General features: G+C 43.9%; 1 protein-coding gene across 1 annotated transcript; it reads right to left on the minus strand.

The window, feature by feature from the left end:
* Positions 1–832: 832 nt before the first annotated feature.
* LOC147729927 (uncharacterized) lies at positions 833–2,082 on the minus strand. The gene is made up of 2 exons (XM_086954048.1): positions 2,003–2,082; positions 833–1,709 (listed from the first exon to the last, which is right to left on the minus strand). Exons 1-2 carry the CDS (start codon positions 2,080–2,082, stop codon positions 833–835), a joined length of 957 nt encoding a protein of 318 aa, XP_086810174.1.
* Between the last annotated feature and the right edge of the window lie 20,731 nt (positions 2,083–22,813).

Genomic DNA, 22,813 nt, shown 5'->3' on the forward strand with positions numbered 1-22,813 from the left:
ATGTATGCATGTGAGTAATGTTTTCCGTTTTCCTATTAGGAGACAGTGCATATGCCCTCCGCTCCGTCATACTCACCCCCTACCTCAACCCCTCAACACCCAGGCAAAGGAGATATAACTGCGCCCAGAAGAGCACAAGAAATGCCGTGGAGCGTACCTTTGGTATCTGGAAAAGCAGGTTCAGGTGCTTGCACAAGAGTGGAGATGCAAGGCAGTATAGTCCCATCACCTGCTGTAAAATCATTGCTGCCTGTGCTATGTTGCACAACCTTGCTGTGAAGAAGGGTACTGAGGTTGAGTTGTCAGACTATGAGGATCATGACGACGACATTGCTGTGCCTGAAACACAACCTGCTGGAGTGTCAACACCAAGTGATGGCAGATACAGACATGAGGAGATTACACACAACTATTTCTGAGTAAGTAATGAGACTGAGACCTATGTTGTAAGCACGAATTTTAGTTTAATTTAGTACATATGTAGGTATGTTAAGGAACAAAAGTGCACCAGTAAGCATTTCACTGCAATGCTCACAGTGAGTAAACACACACAGACAGGTGTGGAATGCACCCACCGTAGTTGTATATTGTCACTACGCAGGTTTCAATAGCACAAATGTGCAACTAAGACTTCCAAATTTCAAAATTGTATGTCCAATGGCAGTAGCCCATACCATTAACTGGTCATTTGCGGTTACGCTTTGCACTGGCAGATGTATGTGGCTCACCCTGTTCCCCGGGCGTTTGGACTGTAGCCTCACCCTGTCGCCTGCTGCTCCTCCTTGTCTCTACAACATGGGCGCTTGGCGTGCTGCTCCTACTGGTGCTGCCTTCACTCTCCTGCACGTCCATAGCAGCAGTTTGTGCATATTGAGCATTGATTAGAGCCTCTAGCGCACCGGTCATTCCAGCTATGCCCCTTGTCAGCTGATTGCTGTTTTGAGTCAAGACTGTTCATGCTACGCCTGCATAGCAGGGATGTGGCTGTTGCCAGGCTGTGAATGGCTTTGTCAGTTCTCTGTGCACGCTGCTTCTCCCTGCACCTTGATGTAATTTCAGAGTCCAGTTTAGTGCACAGTTGCTGCATGGATTGGGTCATGTAATGTATGCCTGTGGCCATGTTTTTGTTAACTTCCACCAGTTCCCTGATGCCCTTGCCAATTTCCTGCATGTTGATGTTGTGGCTGCGCATTTGTCGTTGACAGGACATGATGCCCTTACCCTGCATCCTCTGAAACTTGACCATGGATCCCTCCAGGCCTTGGAAGACAATGGACCCCTCCCCACGTGCACCTACACTCCTTCCTTGTACTGTGCGGTGTCTAGTGGTACTAGGTACAGGCTCTGCGCTGGGCTGCAGTGTAGCAGAGATGTCAGCTCCAGGCAAGTTGTGTGAGTCTTCACCCACCATTTCACCAGCAGCTGACTCCATTTCCATCAGTGGGGAAACGACATGCCTCCTGCTAGGTTGTGCCAATGGTGTTTCAATATCCTGTGATGCTGGCATTTCTGGTGAAGATACCAATAGTGGGGACAGTGAAGGTCTTGGGGATGCCTGCATTTCCTCACTGATGTCAGGTTCTTGGGAAGGTGGCTGCCCACTCGGTACACCTGTGTCCTGTGATGCACTGGGACCTGGATCTTGACTTTCATCCCTCTCGGGTGCCGTGCCTTCTGCCTCCTGTGACTGTCTTCTGGATGTGTGACCTGTGGACATATGAGCGCATATCAGCTAGATGCAAATGTCTCACAGCCACTACAATTAAACTTGGGAAATTGCAATTGCATTTATTACATGCTGCCTGCCCTTCATTGTGTCTGCAATCATTTGCCTGACTTGGTGGTTACTGTGCTGTATGACATGGTCTTTCATTTACTGACTACATGTACCATGATGCATTGCAACTGTTTTGCACAGACACACTGGGACTGGGGGAACTTAGCTTCAAGGGGTGAGGGATGGATGAGGGTGTGAGGGGGATTGCTGTGCATGCATCTTACATTTCTACTTGCAGATTTCGCCGAGCTGTCCACTTGACCCAGTCCGTAGACGCTTTCTGGCTCCAAGGTTGTGGCCACCATCTCCTCCAGGTCAGTGCCATCAATGCAGCCAATTATATTCTTTCTTCCCCCTGTTAGCGAGGCCTGTTTGTGGTGGTCTGCTATGTTTTTTTTTGGTGAGGCTCCTTAGGTCATAAAACCTCTTTTTTAAATCTTCAGTGACTTTGGTGGTCACTCCCACTGCATTCACTTTATCAAGGATTTCATGCCAAATCTTCCTTTTTGCAGATTCAGGCACAGAGAGGGACTGCCTTCCAAAAAGTTTGTGGTGCACCTTTACCACCTCCTCCACAAGGACCTGGAGCTCCATGCTGCTGAATTTGAGCTTTCTTTTTCTGTCTGTCTGCTCTGTGTCCTTGTTGCTTCCCATGTTTGAGGTTTAAAAGGACACAAACTTTGTCTGCTGCTGCTCCCAGTCTCTCTGCTCCAACTGCCTCTGCAGAACCTTCTAATTAGTTGCAGCTGCCTGTGTAGGCACTTCCTGGTAGGAAGGGGGAGGGTGGTTGCACCTGATTGGCTGTGGTATTGAGTTTCACTTTTGCTTGCTTTCCGATTCGGTATTTACCGATTCGGTATTTACCGATTCGGTATTTCCAATGCATTCCTATGGGCCTTTTGGCCCATAGGGATGAATGGGAAATACCGATTCGGTAAATTCCGATTCGGTAAATACCGATTCGGTAATTACCGAAAGTCCGATACCAGATTTTACCGATTCGGTAAAAAATACCGATTTTTTCCCTACATCTCATTTACCGATTTTTGAATACCGAATCGGTAAAATTCGGTATTTAAGAATCGGTAAATGACATTTACCTACATCTGGCCCCTAATCTTTTACTGCTGGGACCTCCACCTGCTGGAAACTGATAGTGGAGTTTGGATGTCTACCTGAGTTGAGCAAAAAGGGGGAATATCCAGTGGACACATTCTGAGCATTGTTATGAGCAAACTCCGCCGTCCACAGATATTCTGGCCAATCTCCCTCATGGTCTAATAGACATAATCTAAGGTACTGCTCCAGTTCTTAATTTGTCCTCTCTGTTTGACCATCAAATTCTGGATGATAACTTGTAGAGTATCTGGCTTCTATTCCCAATTTCTTAGTAAAAGCCCTCCAAAAATGAGATAGGAACTAGGACCCCCTGTCTGAGATCGGTATGCCATGAGCTCTAACTACGACTTGACTAAAATGCTGAGCTAGTTCTTTAGCTGTTGGCACCCCTTTTAACGGGACAAAATGGGCCATCTTAGTGAATGCATCTATGCAAACAAATATAGTGTCGTATCCCTGACTAGAGGGTAACTCCACAATCAAGTCTACTGTCACAGTGTGCCATGGACCTGGGGGTGGTGGCAAAGGCTGCAAGAGTCCCTTTGGGGCCATTCTCTCTGACTTTCCTCTGGCACAAGTTTCACAAGTGGCGACATACTGCCGAATCTCCTGGGTCATATTTGGCCACCAAAAACTCAGTTTCACTAACTCTTCTGTCTTCCGTATTCCCTTGTGTCCTGCCAGAAGATGATCATGACACTCATACATGGCTGTCCTTTGGAGTTCCAAAGTCGGTAAATATAATGCCCCATTATGGTAAGGCAGTTTGTCTCGAAGCTCTCGGCAAGGATCCTGTTGTACCCAAGTCTGAAGTACATCCTCTCCCATCGTCTGCTGCTGCGATTCACTGATGCCTCCATGTAGCAGAGATCCAATGATTCGCTCCTTGGCAATAATGTTTTGATCTGGAGTTGTTTCTTGTACGTCTTCATTGCCAAGCCGAGATAACGCATCCGCTTTGCCGTTCTGCGCTCCTGGCCGATACGTGATCACAAAATCATAGTCTGCGAAATATAGGGACCAACGCAACTGCCTGGGCGTGAGAGTTCTTGCTGACTTCAGAAACTTTAAATTTCGATGATCTGTGTAGACCGTCACAATGTGCTGGGCGCCTACCAGATAATGACGCCACTCTTTAAAAGCATCTTTGATGGCTAACAGTTCCTTTTCGGTGATGGTATAATTCACCTCCGCAGGTGTTAACTTGCGAGAGCGAAAAGCCACAGGATGCAGTTGACCAGTATTCTTATGGCGCTGTGAGAGCACTCATCCCGGGGCCAAATTGGAGGCGTCTGTTTCCACATAAAATGGTTCTGTAGTATCAGGATGAAGTAGTATTGGCGCTGTGGTGAAGTCACTCTTTAAATCTGCAAAAGTTCTTTCCGCTTCATCTGTCCAGGAAAACTTCACTCCTTTCTTTAAGAGTTTAGTTAAAGGAACCACCTTCTTAGATGAATCTCCAATAGAAATTGGCAAACCCTATGAAGCTTTGCACCTCTTTCACTGTCTTCGGGGATTCCCACTCCTTCACTGCCTGAACCTTTCTTTCATCCATTGTAATTCCTTTGGGGGACAACACAAAACCCAGGAACTCCACGGTGTCCACATGAAAAGCACATTTCTCCAACTTTACAAATAAATTATTCTCTCTTAATTGTTATAACTCTCCTTTCACATGCCTCACATGCTCCTCCTCAGAACTGGAATAGATTAAAATGTCATCTATGTACACAATGACACTCCGATCTAGGTATTCCTTCAGCACATCATTAATAAAGTACTGAAAAGAAACCGGAGCATTGCACAAACCATAAGGCATAACCTGGTATTCATACAAGCCGTGTTTGGTTCGAAAAGCTGTCTTCCACTCATCTCCCTTACGTACCCTGACCAAGTGGTAGGCTCCACGCAAATCCAGCTTGGTATAGATTTGTGCCTGCTTAACCTGATCCAGCAATACTGAGATTAATGGTAAGGGGTACCGGTTCTTGATGGTGATGCGATTGATTGCTCTGTAATCGGTACACGGGCGAAGACTGCCATCCTTCTTCGGAATAAAAAAAAGAGGTGATGACACGGGTGAGTGGGAAGGACGAATAAAGCCATTTTCTAGGTACTTTTGCAAATACTCTTTTAAATGATGATCCTCTTTTTCTGTGAGTGCATATATTCGACTACACGGCAAATTAGATCCTGGCTCCAAGTCTATTCTGCAATAAAACTCTCGGTGTGGAGGTAATTTTTCCACCTCAACTTTGCTGAAAACCTCAGAGAATTCCTTGTAAATTACAGGCAGATCTTGCGTTTGAATCACACAAATTGTTCTTTCAACTTGGCAAAACAGTTGTGCGGGGGTTTCTTCCACATCTTTCTCTATGCACGTAAAACAATTTTCCTTACAATACAGATTCCAAGGTAATAGTTCTGGCACTCCAGTCTATAGTTGGATTTTGCTCCGCGAGCCACGGCAATCCCAGTATTAACTGAAACTGCGGCGCATCAATGAGATTGAAATGTAACTGCTCGCTATGTCCTTCTGCTGTAGTGTTGGACCTAGGGAACCCCCAAGTCACATAAGGTAGCTTGACACTCAGTGGAAAGGCCTAACTCCCAGGAACATGTGCTAAGTTTGCGTCTCACCCATTAGTAACATCACCTCCATCCACTCAAAAAGGACACTACACCAAAATTTTTATAGGAAAATACGTGCTGCTTTATAAAAATAATAATACTTTGCTCTCTTTCCACTAAATAACCTTCGTCAGTACAGAAATACACATTTAAACATTGTTTTTACACATTACTGAATGTTGAAGATGAGTTCTCATATCTCCATTTTACAAGCAAAAGAGTTCAATACAAGGACTCTAAGTGCGTATCAGCAGTTCACTTTGTGAATTCAGGTAACCTTTGGTTCCCACGAGTGGAGACTACTGACTATTCCCTGGCTGCACAAAGGAACAATGGCTACTAACCCCCACTTTACTGTTCCATGAAAGCTCTCCTCTAATCCTGAACGAAGAGGATAATTTACCAACACATCAATAAACAGCTTCCAATATCTGCCTTGGGGTGATTAGGTCAGTGGTGGAAGTCTTGAAGGCTTCTGGCTTGAATTAACCACTCTTACTTAGACCCATAGAAGGAAACCGCTCTTCAGCCCCCTTTGGTCGGTAGTACTCCGATTGTTAGTTTCCCCCAACACACACTCCTTACTTTTTAGAGATGGGCCCTCGGGGCCATAGTCTCGGATCGCCAGGGAGGGGAAAGACCACACCAGTGGTCTCTGTCAATATCTGCTCGCTCCTTGACTCGCCTCACCCGCCAGACCAGCCGCTTGGTGACAGAGCTGGCGTGGGGTGAAGAGGGCCACATAGGCTAAAGGGGGCCGATGCTCACCTCCCACCCGCTTCCTCGTTGGACGCTGACTCCGCCTTTCCTGAGGGAAGCAACCTGACTGAGCAGGCGCGAGGGATTAGCGGCTCCAAGACCGAGCCACCTCAGCGATGGTGACTCTTCTTCCTTTTGTCCGCCCTCGCTCCGAGACCAGTGTTCGCTCCACCGAGCCTGCGCAGATTGGGGAGAGGCTTTCCCTTCGCAAGCCTCCGATTGTCCTCGCCTGCCCAGGAGAGAATGCGGCTGCCTTCTCCACACGGCCACTCCACCTGTGAGCCCTGTCCCAGACACTCGGACCCTACCTTCCCTCCTGGTGTACCGCTACTCTTACTAAGGCAGACCGTTAACACAGGTACAGGGGGGGGGTCCGGTTGGAAAGTTGGTGGGCTGGGCAATCAGTTACCCAGCTCACATGGTGGTTTGAAAAGGGAAGGTCACAGGAATTAGCCCCTCAATCTCAGACTTTCCTTCCTCCTGGTATCACACTTCCAGAAGCTTAGTGAGGGCTTTCCTACTGGGCAATGGACTGAGCTCCTCAGTAGTTCAGTCACCCTTAACCACTCCTAACCCTTTCTTCTAGGCTATGGATCGGTCAGGCGCCCAAGGTCTCCAGGAATACCTCGTGGCAGGGTCAAGTCAGTAACTACAAGGGGAGAGGGGTGGTGAAGCAGTAAGGAAGCGTCCCTAAACTGGGAGATCAACCCTCTGGATATCCTACCCCCACCTTATGCTACAGCCTGTACTCCAGATGACTCTCTCTGGCAAGATAAAATGGCTGCACTGCAGCTGACCTTTTATAGGTTGGCCTTAGAAGGCCCAGAAGGGACCAGAAGGTTCTGGAAGGTCCCTATTCTAGTCTATGGGTCCTGACTAGGGGTGACCGTTATGGCAGTTAATGGCGACCATTTTGTGAGTCCCATACTTTCCAGTCAGAAAAGGCACCTAGGCCTCAGGTAAAAAAAAACTATGAGGGCAAAAGAGCATCTAACCCCTGCCAACACCACAATAAATCCAGTGGACACGAAAAGATAAAAAGGGTATGAGGGGTCAAAAGGGGACAAAATAAATAATTAATAGGAGGGGCTACGCAAAAGGCCAGACAGGTCTAACACTCGTCCCCCACAGCTGAAAGTGGGAAGAGCTACCCAACCCCTTGGGAGTCCTCATCACTAAGGCGGAAATACCTAGAGAGACCGTCTGCATTGGCGTGGTCCACTCCAGGCCGATGTTCCATCCGGAAGTCCATTCCCTGTAGAGAGATGGACCATCTCAACAACTTGGGATTTTCCCCCTTCATTTGCATCAGCCAATGAAGGGGTCGTGGTCAGTCTGAACCAGGAAGTGCGAAACAGGTATGGCCGCAACTTCTTCAGCGCCCACACCACCGCAAAAGCTTCCCGCTCAATGGCACTCCACTTCTGTTCCCGGGGAAGCAGTCTCCTGGATAGAAAAAACACAGGCTGATCCAGACCCTCTTCATTGAGTTGCGATAACACTGCCCCAATGCCATGTTCTGATGCGTCTGTCTGGACAATGAACTCCTTGAAGAAGTCTGGGGCCCTCAGGACTGGTGCTGCACACATTGCCTGCTTCAATTTCTCAAAAGCTTGCTGACAAGCCTCTGTCCAGACTACCCGTCGAGGTTGTTTCTTTGAGGTAAGCTCTGTGAGGGGCGCTACAATAGTGCCATACCCCTTCACAAAGCGACGGTAGTAACCTGTGAGGCCCAGGAAAGCTCGGACCTCAGTCTGGGTCTTGGGGGGTTCCCAGGCCAAGATTGCCTCAATCTTTGCCTGGAGGGGCTGCACTGTTCCCCTACCCACCAAGTGACCTAAGTACACAACTGACCCCTGCCCAATCTGACATTTGCTGGCCTTGATTGTCAAGCCAGCTTGCTTCAGGGCCTGAAGAACTGTTTGCAAGTGATGCAAATGGTCCTCCCAACTGCTGTTGAAGACGGCAATGTCATCCAGGTAAGCAGCGGAGAAACTCTCCATTCCGGAGAGGACCTGGTTCACCAGTCGCTGAAAAGTGGCAGGGGCATTCTTGAGCCCGAAGCGCATCACGCAGAACTGGAAGTGTCCCTCAGGTGTGGAGAAAGCTGACCTTTCTCTTGCTCCATCTGTAAGGGAGATCTGCCAGTACCCTGAAGTGAGGTCAAAGGTACTCAAGTATTGGGCAGCTCCCAGCCGGTCAATCAATTCATCCGCCCTAGGGATCGGATGAGCATCAGTTTTGGTAACTGAGTTCAGTCCCCGGTAATCCACATAGAACCTCAGTTCTGGAGTGGTGCCTGGTGGAGCTGCTTTTGGCACAAGAACCACCGGACTGGACCAGTGGCTACTGGAAGGTTCAATAACTCCTAGCTCCAGCATCTTGGTAACCTCACTGTGGATGCTGGCCTTTACCTTGTCTGACAGCCGGTAGGTCTTTGACTTCACTGGTGGGCTGTCTCCTGTGTCCACATCATGGGTACACAGGTGGGTCCTTCCCAGAACAAGGGAGAACAACGTAGAGTACTGCTCCAGTATCTGGTAGCAGTCCTCCCGCTGTTCAGGAGTGAGGGTTGGGGAGAGAATCACTCCCTCCACCGACCCATCCTTTTCCTGAGACGAAAACAAGTCTGGGAGAGGTTCGCTTTCCGCTTCCTCTCCTCCATCAGCCACCATCATCAAGATGACCTTGGGCCTCTCATGGTGGGGTTTGAGGCGATTAGCATGTAGCACCCATTGGGGCTGTCGAGGGGTCTTAAGGTCCACCAGATATGTGGCCTTACCCTCCTTCTCCAACACCTCAAAGGGGCCTGTACAGCGATCCTGGAGGGCACTTAACTCTCCAGGCTCCATCACCCACACTTTCTGGCCAGGCTCCAACTCCACCGGGTGAGCGTTGTGGTCATACCACTCCTTCATTACTGCCTGGCTGGCCTCCAAGTTGTCAGAAGCTTGCTTCCACAACTTCGCCATTTGGCTCTTGAAGGCCAGCATGTAGCTCACCACATCCTGGGGAGGCTTCCTGGGAGACTTTTCCCATCCATCCTTCACCAGGCTGAGAGGTCCGCGTACAGGGTGCCCATACAGAAGCTCAAAGGGGCTGAAGCCCACTCCTTTCTGTGGCACTTCCCTGTAGGAAAATAGCAAACAGGGTAGGAGGACGTCCCATTTCCTCCGCAGGCTTTCAGGCAGACTTCTGATCATGCCCTTCAAGGTCTTGTTGAACCTTTCTACCAGTCCATTTGACTGGGGGTGATAGGGTGTGGTGAACCGGTAGGTGTCGTAAATGACTGACTAGATTATGCTTCCTGACTTCTAGCCTGTGTAATTAAATTCTCTCTGGTAAACGTTTTATCTCTCTAACAAATTGTAGATTCAGCAGTTGCTCTGTCTTAACTATTCTCCTTAAATTGCCTCTGGTGAAACCTAGGGTCCCAATAAATTGTAGCGCTGTTAAATATTATTCTTTACTCAAACGCGCCACCTCCCACCAACTCCTCACTGTCTGTGACGTCTTTTTCTCTGACTCCGCTTTACTTCAAGATTCACTCTAAACTTTGGCTTCTGAAATTCCGACAGATTAAACAAGCTGTTTAATCTCGGAAAAGGGGCTCTCGAACAAAATCTAGTTCTCCTTCGCTGCACTGCAGTACTCCGACGAATTCCCTGCTTGCTGCTCCGCTGACGGTATTGGTGAAGTGCGCACTTCACAGCCCGTCTCACCGGTACATTCTGAAATCTGGGGAATGTCTGGAATGCTAAACTGACCCTCTCCTCGGGTCAGCGTGGTGGCCATATTGGAGCTGGCATCTGCCTGTTCTTTACCAGTTGGATGCACACGGGGACGGAAACGGACCTGAAGACGTCGCCGCTGTGCTTTACTAGTCTGGTTCCTAACAGGTGTGTGGGATGGATGAGTTGTGTGTGTGTCTGTGGTTGGTGTCTCAAGTTGTTCTGTGCTGGCTGCTCTGTTGTATTTGCAAATGATCATGGTAGTGTAGTTTTGCCTTTTTATAGGTGGAGTTGTGGGTGTGTCTTTGTGTTTTTTTAATGTTTTGTGTATTTATTGACTTTGTCATGGCTTGACTGGTCCTTTTTTTGTGTTTATGGCATTGTGTTTGGTGGACAGGTAGGAGACGTTCTTCTGACTAAGTCGGACTCTCATGTTGGCTTGTGCAGGCTGATCCGTGTCTTTCACGCTGTGTTCTGTGTTGCATGCGAGTCTATCGCCATGGTCTCTCTCGCTTCAGGTACGTTTTCAGTCCGGTCGGTCATGAGGCTTGTGCTCCGTGCTTTTCGGCCTGATTTAATGCGTTTGGCATCGTACTGTTGGATCGGACGTCGCGGGTATGTATCGGTCGGGTTCATTCAGGGTTCGGTTCGGTCGGTGCGGCTCGTGTTCATTTTCTGCCCGGATGGCTACATTTTGTACGGCTCGGTCTGACGGCTTGGTTTCCGTACTGCTCGGTTGTAAATCACAGGCTTTGCATCATACTGCAGGGGTCGTAGGGTGCCGGTAGGTGTCGGTTGGACTCCCCTTCCGGGTAGGAGTCGGTAGGGCCAATTTCCAACCCGAATCGGAATCGGGCCCTAGGTGGAGACAAACTGTACCCTGTTATCACTGACAATGGTAGTGGAGAAACCTTCCTTTGAGAGCTCCACAATCATTTTGGTTGTGAGATTGAACAGGAATTCTAGAGCAATCCATTTACTATTGTAATTAACTATGACAATGGGGTAGCGCATTTCCACAGGTCATTTGTACATAGGGTCTATTAGATCAATACCCACTTTTGTAGTGGACTAGAATGTACTGCCATAGTTTTATTGGCTTCCTTAAACTAATAGCATTGACACACAAATATTTCAAAATCACAGTCAATTGATGGCCACAAGTCTTCTTTTATCAAGTTTTTCTTAGTACCAGTTATTCCTATATGAACTTCAGGGGCTAACGCTATTAAACGTGGTCTTAATTTGACAGAAACAACCAACGTATCATCCCTAACAATTATCTTATTTTCAATAGTCAGTTCATCCCTTACCTTCAAGAATAGTCTTACGTTTTCATCTATGCTTTTCTCCTTTGGCCAACACTGGATGATGAACTCAGATATAATGGAATACTCTGAGTCCTCATTTAAAGCTTACATCAAATCAGCTTTACGTAAGGCATTAGTGACACTTGGACCCTGCAACTATAATGCAAAATTGTATCATCATCAGTTTCGCACCAAGTATCATCTGTATTATCATCATCACATGGCATACAGGACATAAAATCAGCAGTAATGTTCATTTTTTTCTAGTACATATTCATACAACTTAGAAGCTAATCTTGTTATGCATGGAGACACCTTGGGCCCGATTCACAGAACTAACTTAAGACAAAATCCTAAACTTACTACCATTTCTGTATTCACAGAAGGCACTTATTCATGTTGGTATTCTCAGAAGACACTTACTCATTTTGGTATTCACAGAAGTTAGGAGTTCTAACTTTAGGACTTCTAAATGCCTTCTGTGAATACCAAAAGTCTTAAAGTTGGGATTTTTCTCAGTTTCGGATTAGTAAAGTTAGGACTACTAACTTTAGGACTCCTAAATGCCTTCTGTGAATACCGAAAGTCTTAAAATTAGGATTTTTCTCAGTTTAGTAGTAGTAAAGTTAGGACTCCTAACTTTAGGACACCTAAATGCCTTCTGTGACTACCGAAAGTCTTACAATTAGTAAGCATGGGCGGGAAATCCGTTCCGCTCGCTGAATTTGCGGATTTTCGGTAAATTCGCAATCCGCGAGATTCGTGAATTTCCCGCAAAATCCGCGAGCGGAACGGATTGGGTCAAAAGTTCAAGCTGACTTTTGTAACTCATTTAGAATGGCGCCGGCAAGCTGCCAGAGCCATTCTAAAATAGTCACAAAAGTCAGCTTCAACAGGAAGCTATAATAGATAAAGTAAAGCAGGTGCTGCTCAAATTTAGTTACACAATCATTAATCACCCAAAACTTGGGGTGATTAATGATTGTGAAACCTAATTTGACCTTCAACTCCAGCACCTGCTTTACTTTATCTATTAGTGCTTCCTGTTGAAGCTATTTGCAGCTAAGTGGGGCTGAGGGCAGAAGGGCACAAAAGTGGGACAGAGGGCAGAAGGGGACAAAAAATGAGTGGGGCAGAGGGCAGAAGGGCACAGAAATGAGTGGTACAGAGGGCAGATGGGCATAAAAAACGAGAGGGTGGCAGTGATTAACCAGCAAAAAAAAAACTCAGTGGAAACTTAAAGCACCTCGCGAACACCCGCGAACTCGCAAAAATAAAAAAATCCCCAAATTTGCGTGAATTTGCGAATTTTGGCGGTTGCAAATTCGCAAACACGCGGATTGCGAATTCGCAAAATTCGCCCATGCTTAAAAATTAGGATTTTTCTCAATTTAGTAGTAGTAAAGTTAGGACTCCAAACTGTAGGACTAAATGCCTTCTGTGAATACCGAAAGTCTTAAAATTAGGATTTTTTCTCAGTTTAGTAGTAGTAAAGTTAGGAGTCCTAACTCCTGAAAATTTAGCCAAAGGGCATGTGGAAAAACCTGAATACTCCACCGTGTTCCTCAAGGTGAAACCTTATATAATACTATTTGATGGTAGGCCGCTGTAAAATCCAATTTAGAAATTACTTTCACATATCTTAAGGTGGCTACCATCTCATACACATTAGGCAAAAGTTGACTCTCAACAATAACTTGACGATTCAATTGCCACAAGCCAATGCAAAGCCTGATATTTCCATTCTTCTTTTTTTTGTTGCTTTTCCTACTTGTGACAACCAAGCAGATGCAGAAACAAATTCAATTACTCCTACAAGCCACCGTTTCAATATCTTGTCAACTTCCGTTTGTGCTGATAATTGTATATTTCGCACTTGTCTGACTGTAATGGCAGCATCCTTCAACTTTATGGAATGGAAGCCTTTTAAACATTTTGACTTTTCAGTGAATAGTTTACTGGAATCATGCATTTTGTGTAAGTCAAAGTTGGTTATCTGGATTGTATAGGGAGCCTTGCACAGGTTTACTTGTGTTTTACATTTCTATTGTTCAGACCAACCCAAAATGTTGATTCTACAATCTACTACATATATTTTTGCATCTGTAGATCTGTTTTGGAAATTTATATTTGCATTGAACATTCCTTCCAATTTGATTATATGTCCATTGTAGGCACCAGGGGCAAGGCAACTGGGTTGAGGTGGCTCCTGACTCATTAAATGCATCTTTAGATATGATAGTAATAGGTGAACCTGTGTCAACCAAACTATCCACTTCCTGCTTGTTAAGATGCACAGGCATCTTGATTGGTAATCTGCTGCATGTTTATCTAATAAGGCTAGAAGCAAGAATAGATCCTCTAACATCTCATCAATCCTAGCAGTTTCATCTCCTATGTCATTAATTGTGGAAACATTTCTTTGCGTGAATTATAATAATACTGCTGAGTGTGGTGTCTAAAGTCTGTTCCATTCTTATTTTCGCTTCAATATTTATATCCCACAGAGCTTACCGGGAGGAGCCAAGATAAGTAGTTGCTGAAGAGATGAGGTTGATGCCTTTCATTCCATCAAGCCTGCAGGAGATGGTAATTACGACTCTCATCTCATCCAAGATGGTTCACTGAAAAAATATCGATGTAACAAACAGCGATGTTGTAAATATCGAAGACAAAATATAGAATACAAAAATATCGACTCCCTATACTTAAACAGGTAAGTGCAAAAATAATGATTAAAAAATATCGAAGTAAAAAATATAAATGTAAAGAATATCAAATTAAAAATATATATATCAAATTAAATAACATATGTTAAATAATATTATTACTTTTAATAAACTAAATTAAAATGTATAAAAATGTTGACTAAATATTACAAATAAACTTTAAATGAAAAAATATAAATCCAGAAACATAATATTTTATACATATATATATATATATTAAAATATTATCTTTATTTAATTTGTAAACATTAATATTATATACAAATAATGAATATATATATATATATATATATATTGTTTGCCACAAAGACACAGCGGCAGCTGTGTATATGCACTCCCATCCAGCGTTCTTAGAAATCCACAAAAACAGTGCGTGTGCTTCAAATCGATTTATTTATCCTTAGCGTTCCAGCATGTAATCACGGCAATAACGGAACAAAAACCCAACGCGTTTCGGCGGGTAAGCCTCTCGCCTTGCTCACGGGTAACTCATTTGTGAAAAACAACCAATTAAATTTAATTGGTTGTATACATAAATCTTATATATACATATATGGTAAATTCGTATTACATTATTTAAAGATTTAAATTATATATATAATTTATAAACATTATTAAATGCATATATAAAAGAAAAGACTAAAATGGTTAATAGTATTTAGATGGTAACATAAATAGAGCACTAACCAATATTTCAACATTATACTTTATACAAAATAGAAAACACAAATATGAAATAAAAGAAAGAAAGTTAAAGGAGAGATGTACAGAGAAACAATAATAGAAGGAAGAGAGCGAGAGAGAAAAAAAGTTGAAATATAAAATATAAACATACTAAGTCAATATCGAAAATATTATATTTATGAAGAAATATCCATTAAAAGAGATATTTAAAGATAAACATTTTTACTCTAAACCTTGACAGTTCACAAAATTGGAAAAAGGTAACCAACCAAAAACATCTTTTTTTTTATCTTATCCTGGAGAGCAAAAGTAGTTGGAGTATCAACTATCATGCATCCCATTTCACCAAGAGTAATGTGATAAGTTTGTTAAATCTTTGCAATAAGAAGTAACTGTATGAAAGTTACTTCTGAAAATAAATCAACAATTATTGTTTACAAATGTCCTTAAGAAAGACTAAGGAACCAAGTATAATGTATTCAGGGGAAAACTGAAATCTATTTCCATGTACAACATTACAGTTACACCAAATACATTTGCAAAAAGAATGAGTAAATTCATGGGAAAAATTACGGTCAAATAACAAAATAGACAAATTACTTCTTTTGTCTGTACATGACTAGCAAAGTCCATTTTTAGAATCTGTACATTTAGACAAAGTAACAGGTGTGGAATGGAGTCTGTTGTATATCAAAAATAAAGTTTGAGTTAGATTAGCAGATCTAATGATTTCAGAGAAGTTAGGGCCTGATTTAAAATTTGGCATTCGGGTGACGGAATGGCTTAGTCAACCACCCTCATGGCGGTCGAAGTGATCAAAATTTGAAATGTCCGTCCACCTGGTAGGCATTTCAAGCATTGACAGAAACCGCCTTAAAGGTAGGTCCTGCCAATGTATTGTAACTTTGCGGTACGGCTCAGTCAAGCATGACAGAGCTGCTCATTATAGTTACAATTGTTTTTAAAATAAATTAAACCACTAAATAAAAAAACAACACCCGCCTGGACATGGGAGTTTGCAGGTCCACTGCCCCTTACTGGGCTGTAGAAACTGACCTGTATGTCTGCCCTTCTAAATAGGTGGGCGGACATACAGGTCAACTTCGGTTGACCCTTACTGCATAATATATATGACCATGGCAGAAACAGAGTAGTAATCACCCTCATTACACCAAAGGTCCACCCGCATTTAAATTGGGTAGATGGTCCACTATGTTGGTGTAAAGGGTACTCCGTCGCCATTTTGATGAGGTATCATTTTCTCCAGCATATAAATTAGGCCCTCATACCAAATACAGTTCCGAAGTTAATTATCCATTGTAACACATAGATTGTGTTCAAAGGAAAGTTCAGTCTGAGATTTTTTATCTGACTGAGAGAGGTTGACGAATAAGATATGAATAAATCAGTTTGGCTTTAGGAATAGCAGTGTTCTTTATTGGATTATACAAATTACATTTAGTATCAAAATCTACGAAATTAAGTCGGGAACATATGTTAAAGCAAATTAAAATAAATAATACATTTCCTAGCCATTATTTGATTAATCTTTCAAAGAAATACCCCTATCTCTCCATTTAATCCCCCCAAATGATCTATTACAAATCTTCAAAAATGTATTGTAACAATGAGATGAGTAATTAAAGACAGGTAATAAAGACTAAATATAAAACAAAAATCTTTGTAGCAAGGATATAAAGAACTTTAGGAGGGAAACTTTGCTAATACTAGACCACTTAAACATATAAATTACCTAATTGCAATAAAATCTGATAATAAAACCATTTGGAGGTTCACCCAAGGTGGGGAAATGTTTTAGTTAGAACCATGAAGCAGGGAAGAGGACAATCTTAGTATGAATAAAAAGTTATATGATTTGAAGTCAGGGAACTGAACCTCTCCGTCAGATTTAGAGTTTTTAAGATTTGATAAAACAATCTTTGGAATTTTATTGTCCCATAAGGATTTAACCCCATGGCTGCTAAGGCAATTCCCCTCCTGTGCTGGGAATTGCTATTTTTCATTGTTTTATGACGAGCTGGGCTCGTCATCAGTGTACGAGGAGGCTACACCATGACGAGCCCAGCTCATCATGAGTGTGGAAGGGGTTAAAAACCTTTTTATTCAGTAACTCATAGATATGCACATGAATGTTATTAAAGAGAAGCATGTATTAAACATAAAGGATTATAATAAAAATCATTTATTTTAATGGTATCCAGTTAATACCACCAAGTTAAGGAAAGAAGAGACCAGCAGGAAAGTAACATATTGAGTTTATCTTTCAGTAAAGCAACGTTGTATTTATTTTCTTAGTATTAGAACAAACCAAATGCTAAGATATTGTATTTTTTGGGCAGTCCTTTTAAAATTAGAACCTTCAAACATGCATTGCAGGCAAACAATATTAGGAGATAATATTTCACTTTTGGTGAAATTGAGTTTAGAACCTGAAACATGCAGGTTTATTTACTTACTAATACCTACTACCCCTCCTGGGGTATAGGCCATCAACCAGGACTCTCCAGCCTTCTATGTTCCGGGGATTTTTCTTTCAATCTGGCTAGAGGTGTAACCCATCTTCTTGCAGTCACTTTTGAGGCCTCACCTCTAGGTGTTTCCTGGCCTTCTTCTTTTCCTTTTCCTTTGAGAGTTCATGGTCAGGGCGTACCTGGTGGTGTATGACACAGGTGAAAGGTGGGTGTGACCTATCCAGCCCCAGCGTCTTTTCATTATTTCTCCATATACAGGGAGTTGAGAAGTCTGCTGCCATAGGTTGTTGCTGCTAATGGTGTTTCGGCAAGCAGATTTGGAGGATCTTCCTCATACAGGGGTTGATAAAGGTCTGCCCTTTTTTTGGTGGTGGTCACAGTTGTCCTCCAAGTTTCTTCTCCATACAGAAGGCCTGATTTTACGCTGGTGTTAAGAAGCTTGATCTTTCTTTGTAACGCTAGGTCCTTGGATCTCCAGATCTTCTTTAGCTGAATGAAGGCAGCCCTTGCTTTGCTGATTGTTGCCTTGACATTGATGTCTGTGCCCCCATGCTTGTCTAGACACCAGGGGCAGCTCCTCCATTAGGGCGGAGGAGCGTTGCACCACTGCTTTCTCGCATTACGAGAAGCAGAAACATAAAATGGTATTTCAAATACCATTTTATGTTTCCTCTTCTTGCGCTGCGAGAAAGCCGAAGGGTATGCCTTGTTGGGTGCAGGTGGGTTGGAGAGGAGTGGCTTGCCCAATGCTGTGGGTCTTGACGGTTTGCTCGGCCCTCTGGGGGCCGACCAAACCAGTCATGCTCACTCTGCATTTTCTCTATGTAGGCTATGTAGCCTACATAAAGAAAACGGCTCCCTACGGGCACCCGGCTGGGAGCTGTCTGCACCAATCACAATGATGCCATTGTAGTGTTGTGTTTGGCTTAGGGGAGGGGAGGGAGGCTGCCTTCTTCCTGTTCCAGCAGCTGGACCAAGCCAGGAGCGGAGGGGGCGCAGGGCCCTGTAAGGTAAGTTTTATTTTTTATTTGTTAAATTCGTCCCCACTCTCCCCCACTGCGCTAACACCTGCGTGACCCACCCACCCTCAAGGCATGTGAGCTACGACTGCTAGACACTGCCCAGGTAGGCGGAGGCCTCAACCTCTTTCAATGCATCAGTTAGAAGAGTGACTACAGTTGTGCTGGCTGTGTTAGCCTTCAGTATCTTGGTATTTCCCCAGTGGAAGTTGAGGCCAAGGTAAGCTGATGTGGCTGCCACATTGTCTGGCTTCTCTTGCATCTGCAGATGGGTATGGGAGAGTAGAGCCAGTTCAACTGCAAATTCCAGGTCGTCGAGCTGTATTTCCACAGGAGCGACAGGAAGATAGCGAGGCAAGTTTCCAACTTCTACCCACCACCAAGACCTCCCAGAAATGTCAAAGCTAATCGAGGAGGAATGGGGGAAGAGTGGATGGGAAGAGAGAAAAACAACACAAGTCCCTCGGAGCAGAGCAGTATGGTAGAGGGATTTAGTCTTATTCTTTCTACGAAAGGTTCAAAACACAGAATAAATAATCCAAATGATAGGGAATAACCCTGTAGAGGGCCACAACCTAATTAAAAATAATGGGAGGAATGACCATTGGCAGGTACACATACTATTGGGTTTTAATAAAATTGATGAGTTTATCCCCAAACCAAACCAGGAAAGGGCCTTAAACATATAATCCCTATTGATCTGTTCAAACACCTTTTCTGCGTTCAAAGAAAGGGCTGCAAGAATGACATTCTGTTGTAAAAGAAGACGAGGCTGCACACCAGTGTCGCGTTGGTTAGGTACTTTATTCAAGAAGAAGCGTAGAAAACCCAACCAGCAAGACCGGGACCAAACGGGCAACTAACTTCCGTTAGGACCGAACACTGGACACGTAACAGGATCAGGTAGCACGAGCTCAGTGCGAGACACAAGCTGAGAACAGGGAGAATATAGCACATCTCTTTTCCTTAAACAGTGGATAAAGAAAGTGTACTAAAACAAATTAGGCAAGAATTTACACCAATACACAAAAATAATGATACTGCTTTGAACACACAGTTTTTCCCTTGAGAACACAGGACCATGAAACACAGGACCATGTAACCCCACACCCTTCCTTAGACAAGCAAAATTACACAAAATCTTTTAAGTAGGCAGGAGCAACCCTTTTGCGAAGAGGTCTGCAGGTCTCTTCAGCAACAACCTTTTTAGTGACCGGCACTTGAGTGGTTGGCTTGACCTTTTTCTGGTAAAGTGCTACCCTGTGGAGATTCCAAGTTTGTCCATTCTGTAACTTTATGTAGTTACCAACCACCGACTTCACTTGGTAAGGCCCTCTAAATTTGTTGAACATACTCTGATTTCCGCCAGGTTTCACTTTTACCAAATCCCCTTCAGCTATGTTAGTGGAAGCACAATTTTTCGGGATGTTGTGACCAACCTTCTCTACTTTCCCATGTAGCCAAGTAGGAATCAGCTTCGTACCCGCTGACCTCCCCCTCATGAGTTCAAAAGGTGTCACGGACATGTTGCTATGAACCGTTGTGCGGTATGCCCACAACATTTCTTTAATTTCCTTCTGCACTGAACGACCTGAGGCTAAATCAAGCTGCATAGTGCCCTTAACAAGTCTGTTCACCCTCTCGCATAGTCCATTCCCTTGCGGGTTGTAAAGCGAAGTACGCAAGTGCTTTAAGCCCAAAAACACAAAATAGTTCTCCATAATGGCAGAGGTGAGTTGTGTGCCATTATCTGTCAATACTATGGAAGGAATCCCTTCACGTCTAAAAATCTCATCCAGTACTTTGACAGTGGACTCAGCAGTGATGCTCTTCATAAAAGCAACCTCCACCCACCTTGAAGCCGAATCCACTAACACCAAAGCAAACTTCTCTGAATCCAACAGGTCATGAAAGGGACCTATGAAGTCAATACAAACCTTCTGCCACGCACCATCGTCAGAAACAATCTGTCCCATAGTATCCTTACTTGCACGAACCTGTAACCTTTTCTCAGACTCTTTGCACGACTGACACTGTTCAACCCAACTCTTTACCTGTGCATCTACTCCCGGCCACCAAAAGTCAGCTTTGATGCGTTTGCCAGTAAGGGTTTGTCCTAGGTGACCCTCATGCGCCAAGGCAATGATACGGGGTCTAAGGGATATAGGTGGTATGTATTTCTCACCCCGCACAAGAATGAACTCGCTCTGTAAAGAGATTTCATCCTGTAACTGAACATAAGGCCTAAGAGCAGGCGAGACCGTACTTTGCCTTGACACCCCTTCCTTGCACATCTTAATTAAACCTTCCATGACAAGATCTTTTTTCATTTCTTCCATCCACTCCTTCTTAGATATGGAACAGGGTAAATCACTCTCCAGGTCATCTAAAAACGCGACCACACTCTCGGTCACCATCTCTTTAGGCTGCACTTTAGTGTCGGGCAATCTCGATAAGCAGTCCGCAACACTGTTGCACCAACCAGGTAAATATTCCACATTGCATGTAAACTCTTGGACACTGACTGCAAGTCTCGCTAACCTCCCTGAGCAATTTCTAATACCCCCGGGGGCTAGAACCTTCAACAGTGACTTGTGGTCAGTTCTGAGTGTGAATGTGATTCCCCATAAATACACACGGAAATACCGAGTTGCCCATGCAGCCGCCAATGCTTCACGCTCTATGACCAAGTAATTCCTTACAGTCTCAGTCAGGGAACGCGAAGCAAACGCAACAGTGTTCTGTTTACCACCACCTTTTTGTGTCAGAACCGCTCCGATCCCAACAGAGCTGGCGTCCACAGTGAGAATGGTGTGAAGTGACTGTACAAAACTTGAAAGAATGTTAGCATCCAAGATATTTTGTTTGATCATTAAAAAGGCATTTCTCTGATCTGCACCCCAAGTAAAACCTTTCCCTTTCCTCATGATGATTTGCAAAGGTTCTACTTTCTCTGCAAAATTTTTTACGAATTTTGCATAGTACTCCACCATGCCCATAAAAGACCTTAGTTTGTCTTTATCATCAGGTTCAGACACATTACATATTGCGCTTACAAGGTCTTTTTTGGGTTGTATCCCAAGGCCAGACACGTGATACCCCAAATAATCAACTTCCCCAACAGCAAATACACATTTTTCCTTTCGCAACGTCAAACCAGCCCTTGAAAGAGCGGTAAGAACTTTATCCAGAATTACATTATGATCATCAATGTTCAGACCATGAATCAGGATATCGCCCTGGAAAAATACTACTCTTTCAATGTCTTTGAGGACATCAGTGATAATTCTTTGGAATGCACTTGCTGCTGAGCAAAGGCCAAAAGGAAGTCTTTTGAACTGGTATGTTCCTTCCGGAGTGATGAACGATGTAAATTGCTTTGAGTCCGGGTGAAGCTTTACCTGGTGGTATACGCTGCGAAGATCCAACTTAGAAAAGACTTTTCCTCCACCCAAACTCAGGACAATTTCGTTTATATTGGGAAGTGGAAAGTTATCCATTATCTTAGCTTTATTTAGACTTCGCATGTCCACACAGAAACGCAAAGATTTGTCCGGTTTCTGTGTGATAACTACTGGACTCAACCACTGTGTGGCCTCTACAGGTTCAATTATGTTATCATCCAATAACTGTTTGATAATCTTTCTAACTTCATCCCTGGCGGACAAAGGTATTTTCCTCGCGGTGTAATATGTTGGTAACCAACAGCCTCCCCCAGTTTCTCACTGAAGATGTCCTCATGCCTTTTGAGAATGGTCTCTAAGTCTCCATGAACACTATTGCATTCGTTTTCACCATCTACACACGTCACAGGTGGATCTGCTCTCGGGTTCACTCTTATGTTTAACTCGTACTGATGTAACCATCCCAAAATTGCAGGGCCGTGTGGGGATACATAAACCTTCCCTTCAGTGGTTCTCTCCTTAAACTTAATATTGGCCTCAAAGAACCCAAGAACACCAATGCTAACCCCTTGATAACCTCTCAGAGTGATGTCAGATTTGATTAGATTTGATTTGGTGCATGAAGAATCATACAATCTCTTTGGAATAATTGTATATAGTGACCCAGTATCCACCATTAGGTTTACTACACTCCCATTCAATTCAAAATCTGCTTTAGGCCGAGATAGAATAACACCTTCTGTTATCTCTTGGCTCCCAGCAGACGTGATCATCATTACCTCCGCCTCATCATCTGTGGTTTCACTCTCAACCATAGCAATCTTTTTGGAACTATTGGTTCTACACATACGTGCGTAATGCCCTTTTTTCCCACACTTCAGGCAATCTCTAGACAAAGCTGTACAATTCTTTGAATCAGCTAGGTGAAAAGGACTACCACATCTGTTGCAGGAACGCGTGGTCTGTCTAAACTTGTTTGTTTGCCCACTTTTATTAAACGAGGTTGTGGCTTTCCCCCCTTTATTTGTCTGTCTTCCTTGTATTAAACCAATGCCCTCTGAAACATCTGTTTGCAAAGTTGCAATTTCCTGACTATTGGTGTGCCCATGTTGTATTCTCTTAAGCTCTTTCATACATCTGTCACTCTCTTCAGCAACT

The sequence above is a fragment of the Lissotriton vulgaris genome, chromosome 2_1 (assembly GCF_964263255.1).
Source record: "Lissotriton vulgaris chromosome 2_1, aLisVul1.2, whole genome shotgun sequence".
In the NCBI taxonomy this organism is placed as follows: domain Eukaryota; kingdom Metazoa; phylum Chordata; class Amphibia; order Caudata; family Salamandridae; genus Lissotriton; species Lissotriton vulgaris.

Excerpts from the sequence above, each read along its gene's own strand:
- LOC147729927 (XM_086954048.1), bottom strand. The coding sequence starts at position 2,082 with ATGGTGGCCACAACCTTGGAGCCAGAAAGCGTCTACGGACTGGGTCAA. Across the intron at positions 1,710-2,002 it reads GCGAAATCTGCAAGTAGAAA|AGGTCACACATCCAGAAGAC; the intron begins TGTAAGATGCAT and ends TCATATGTCCAC.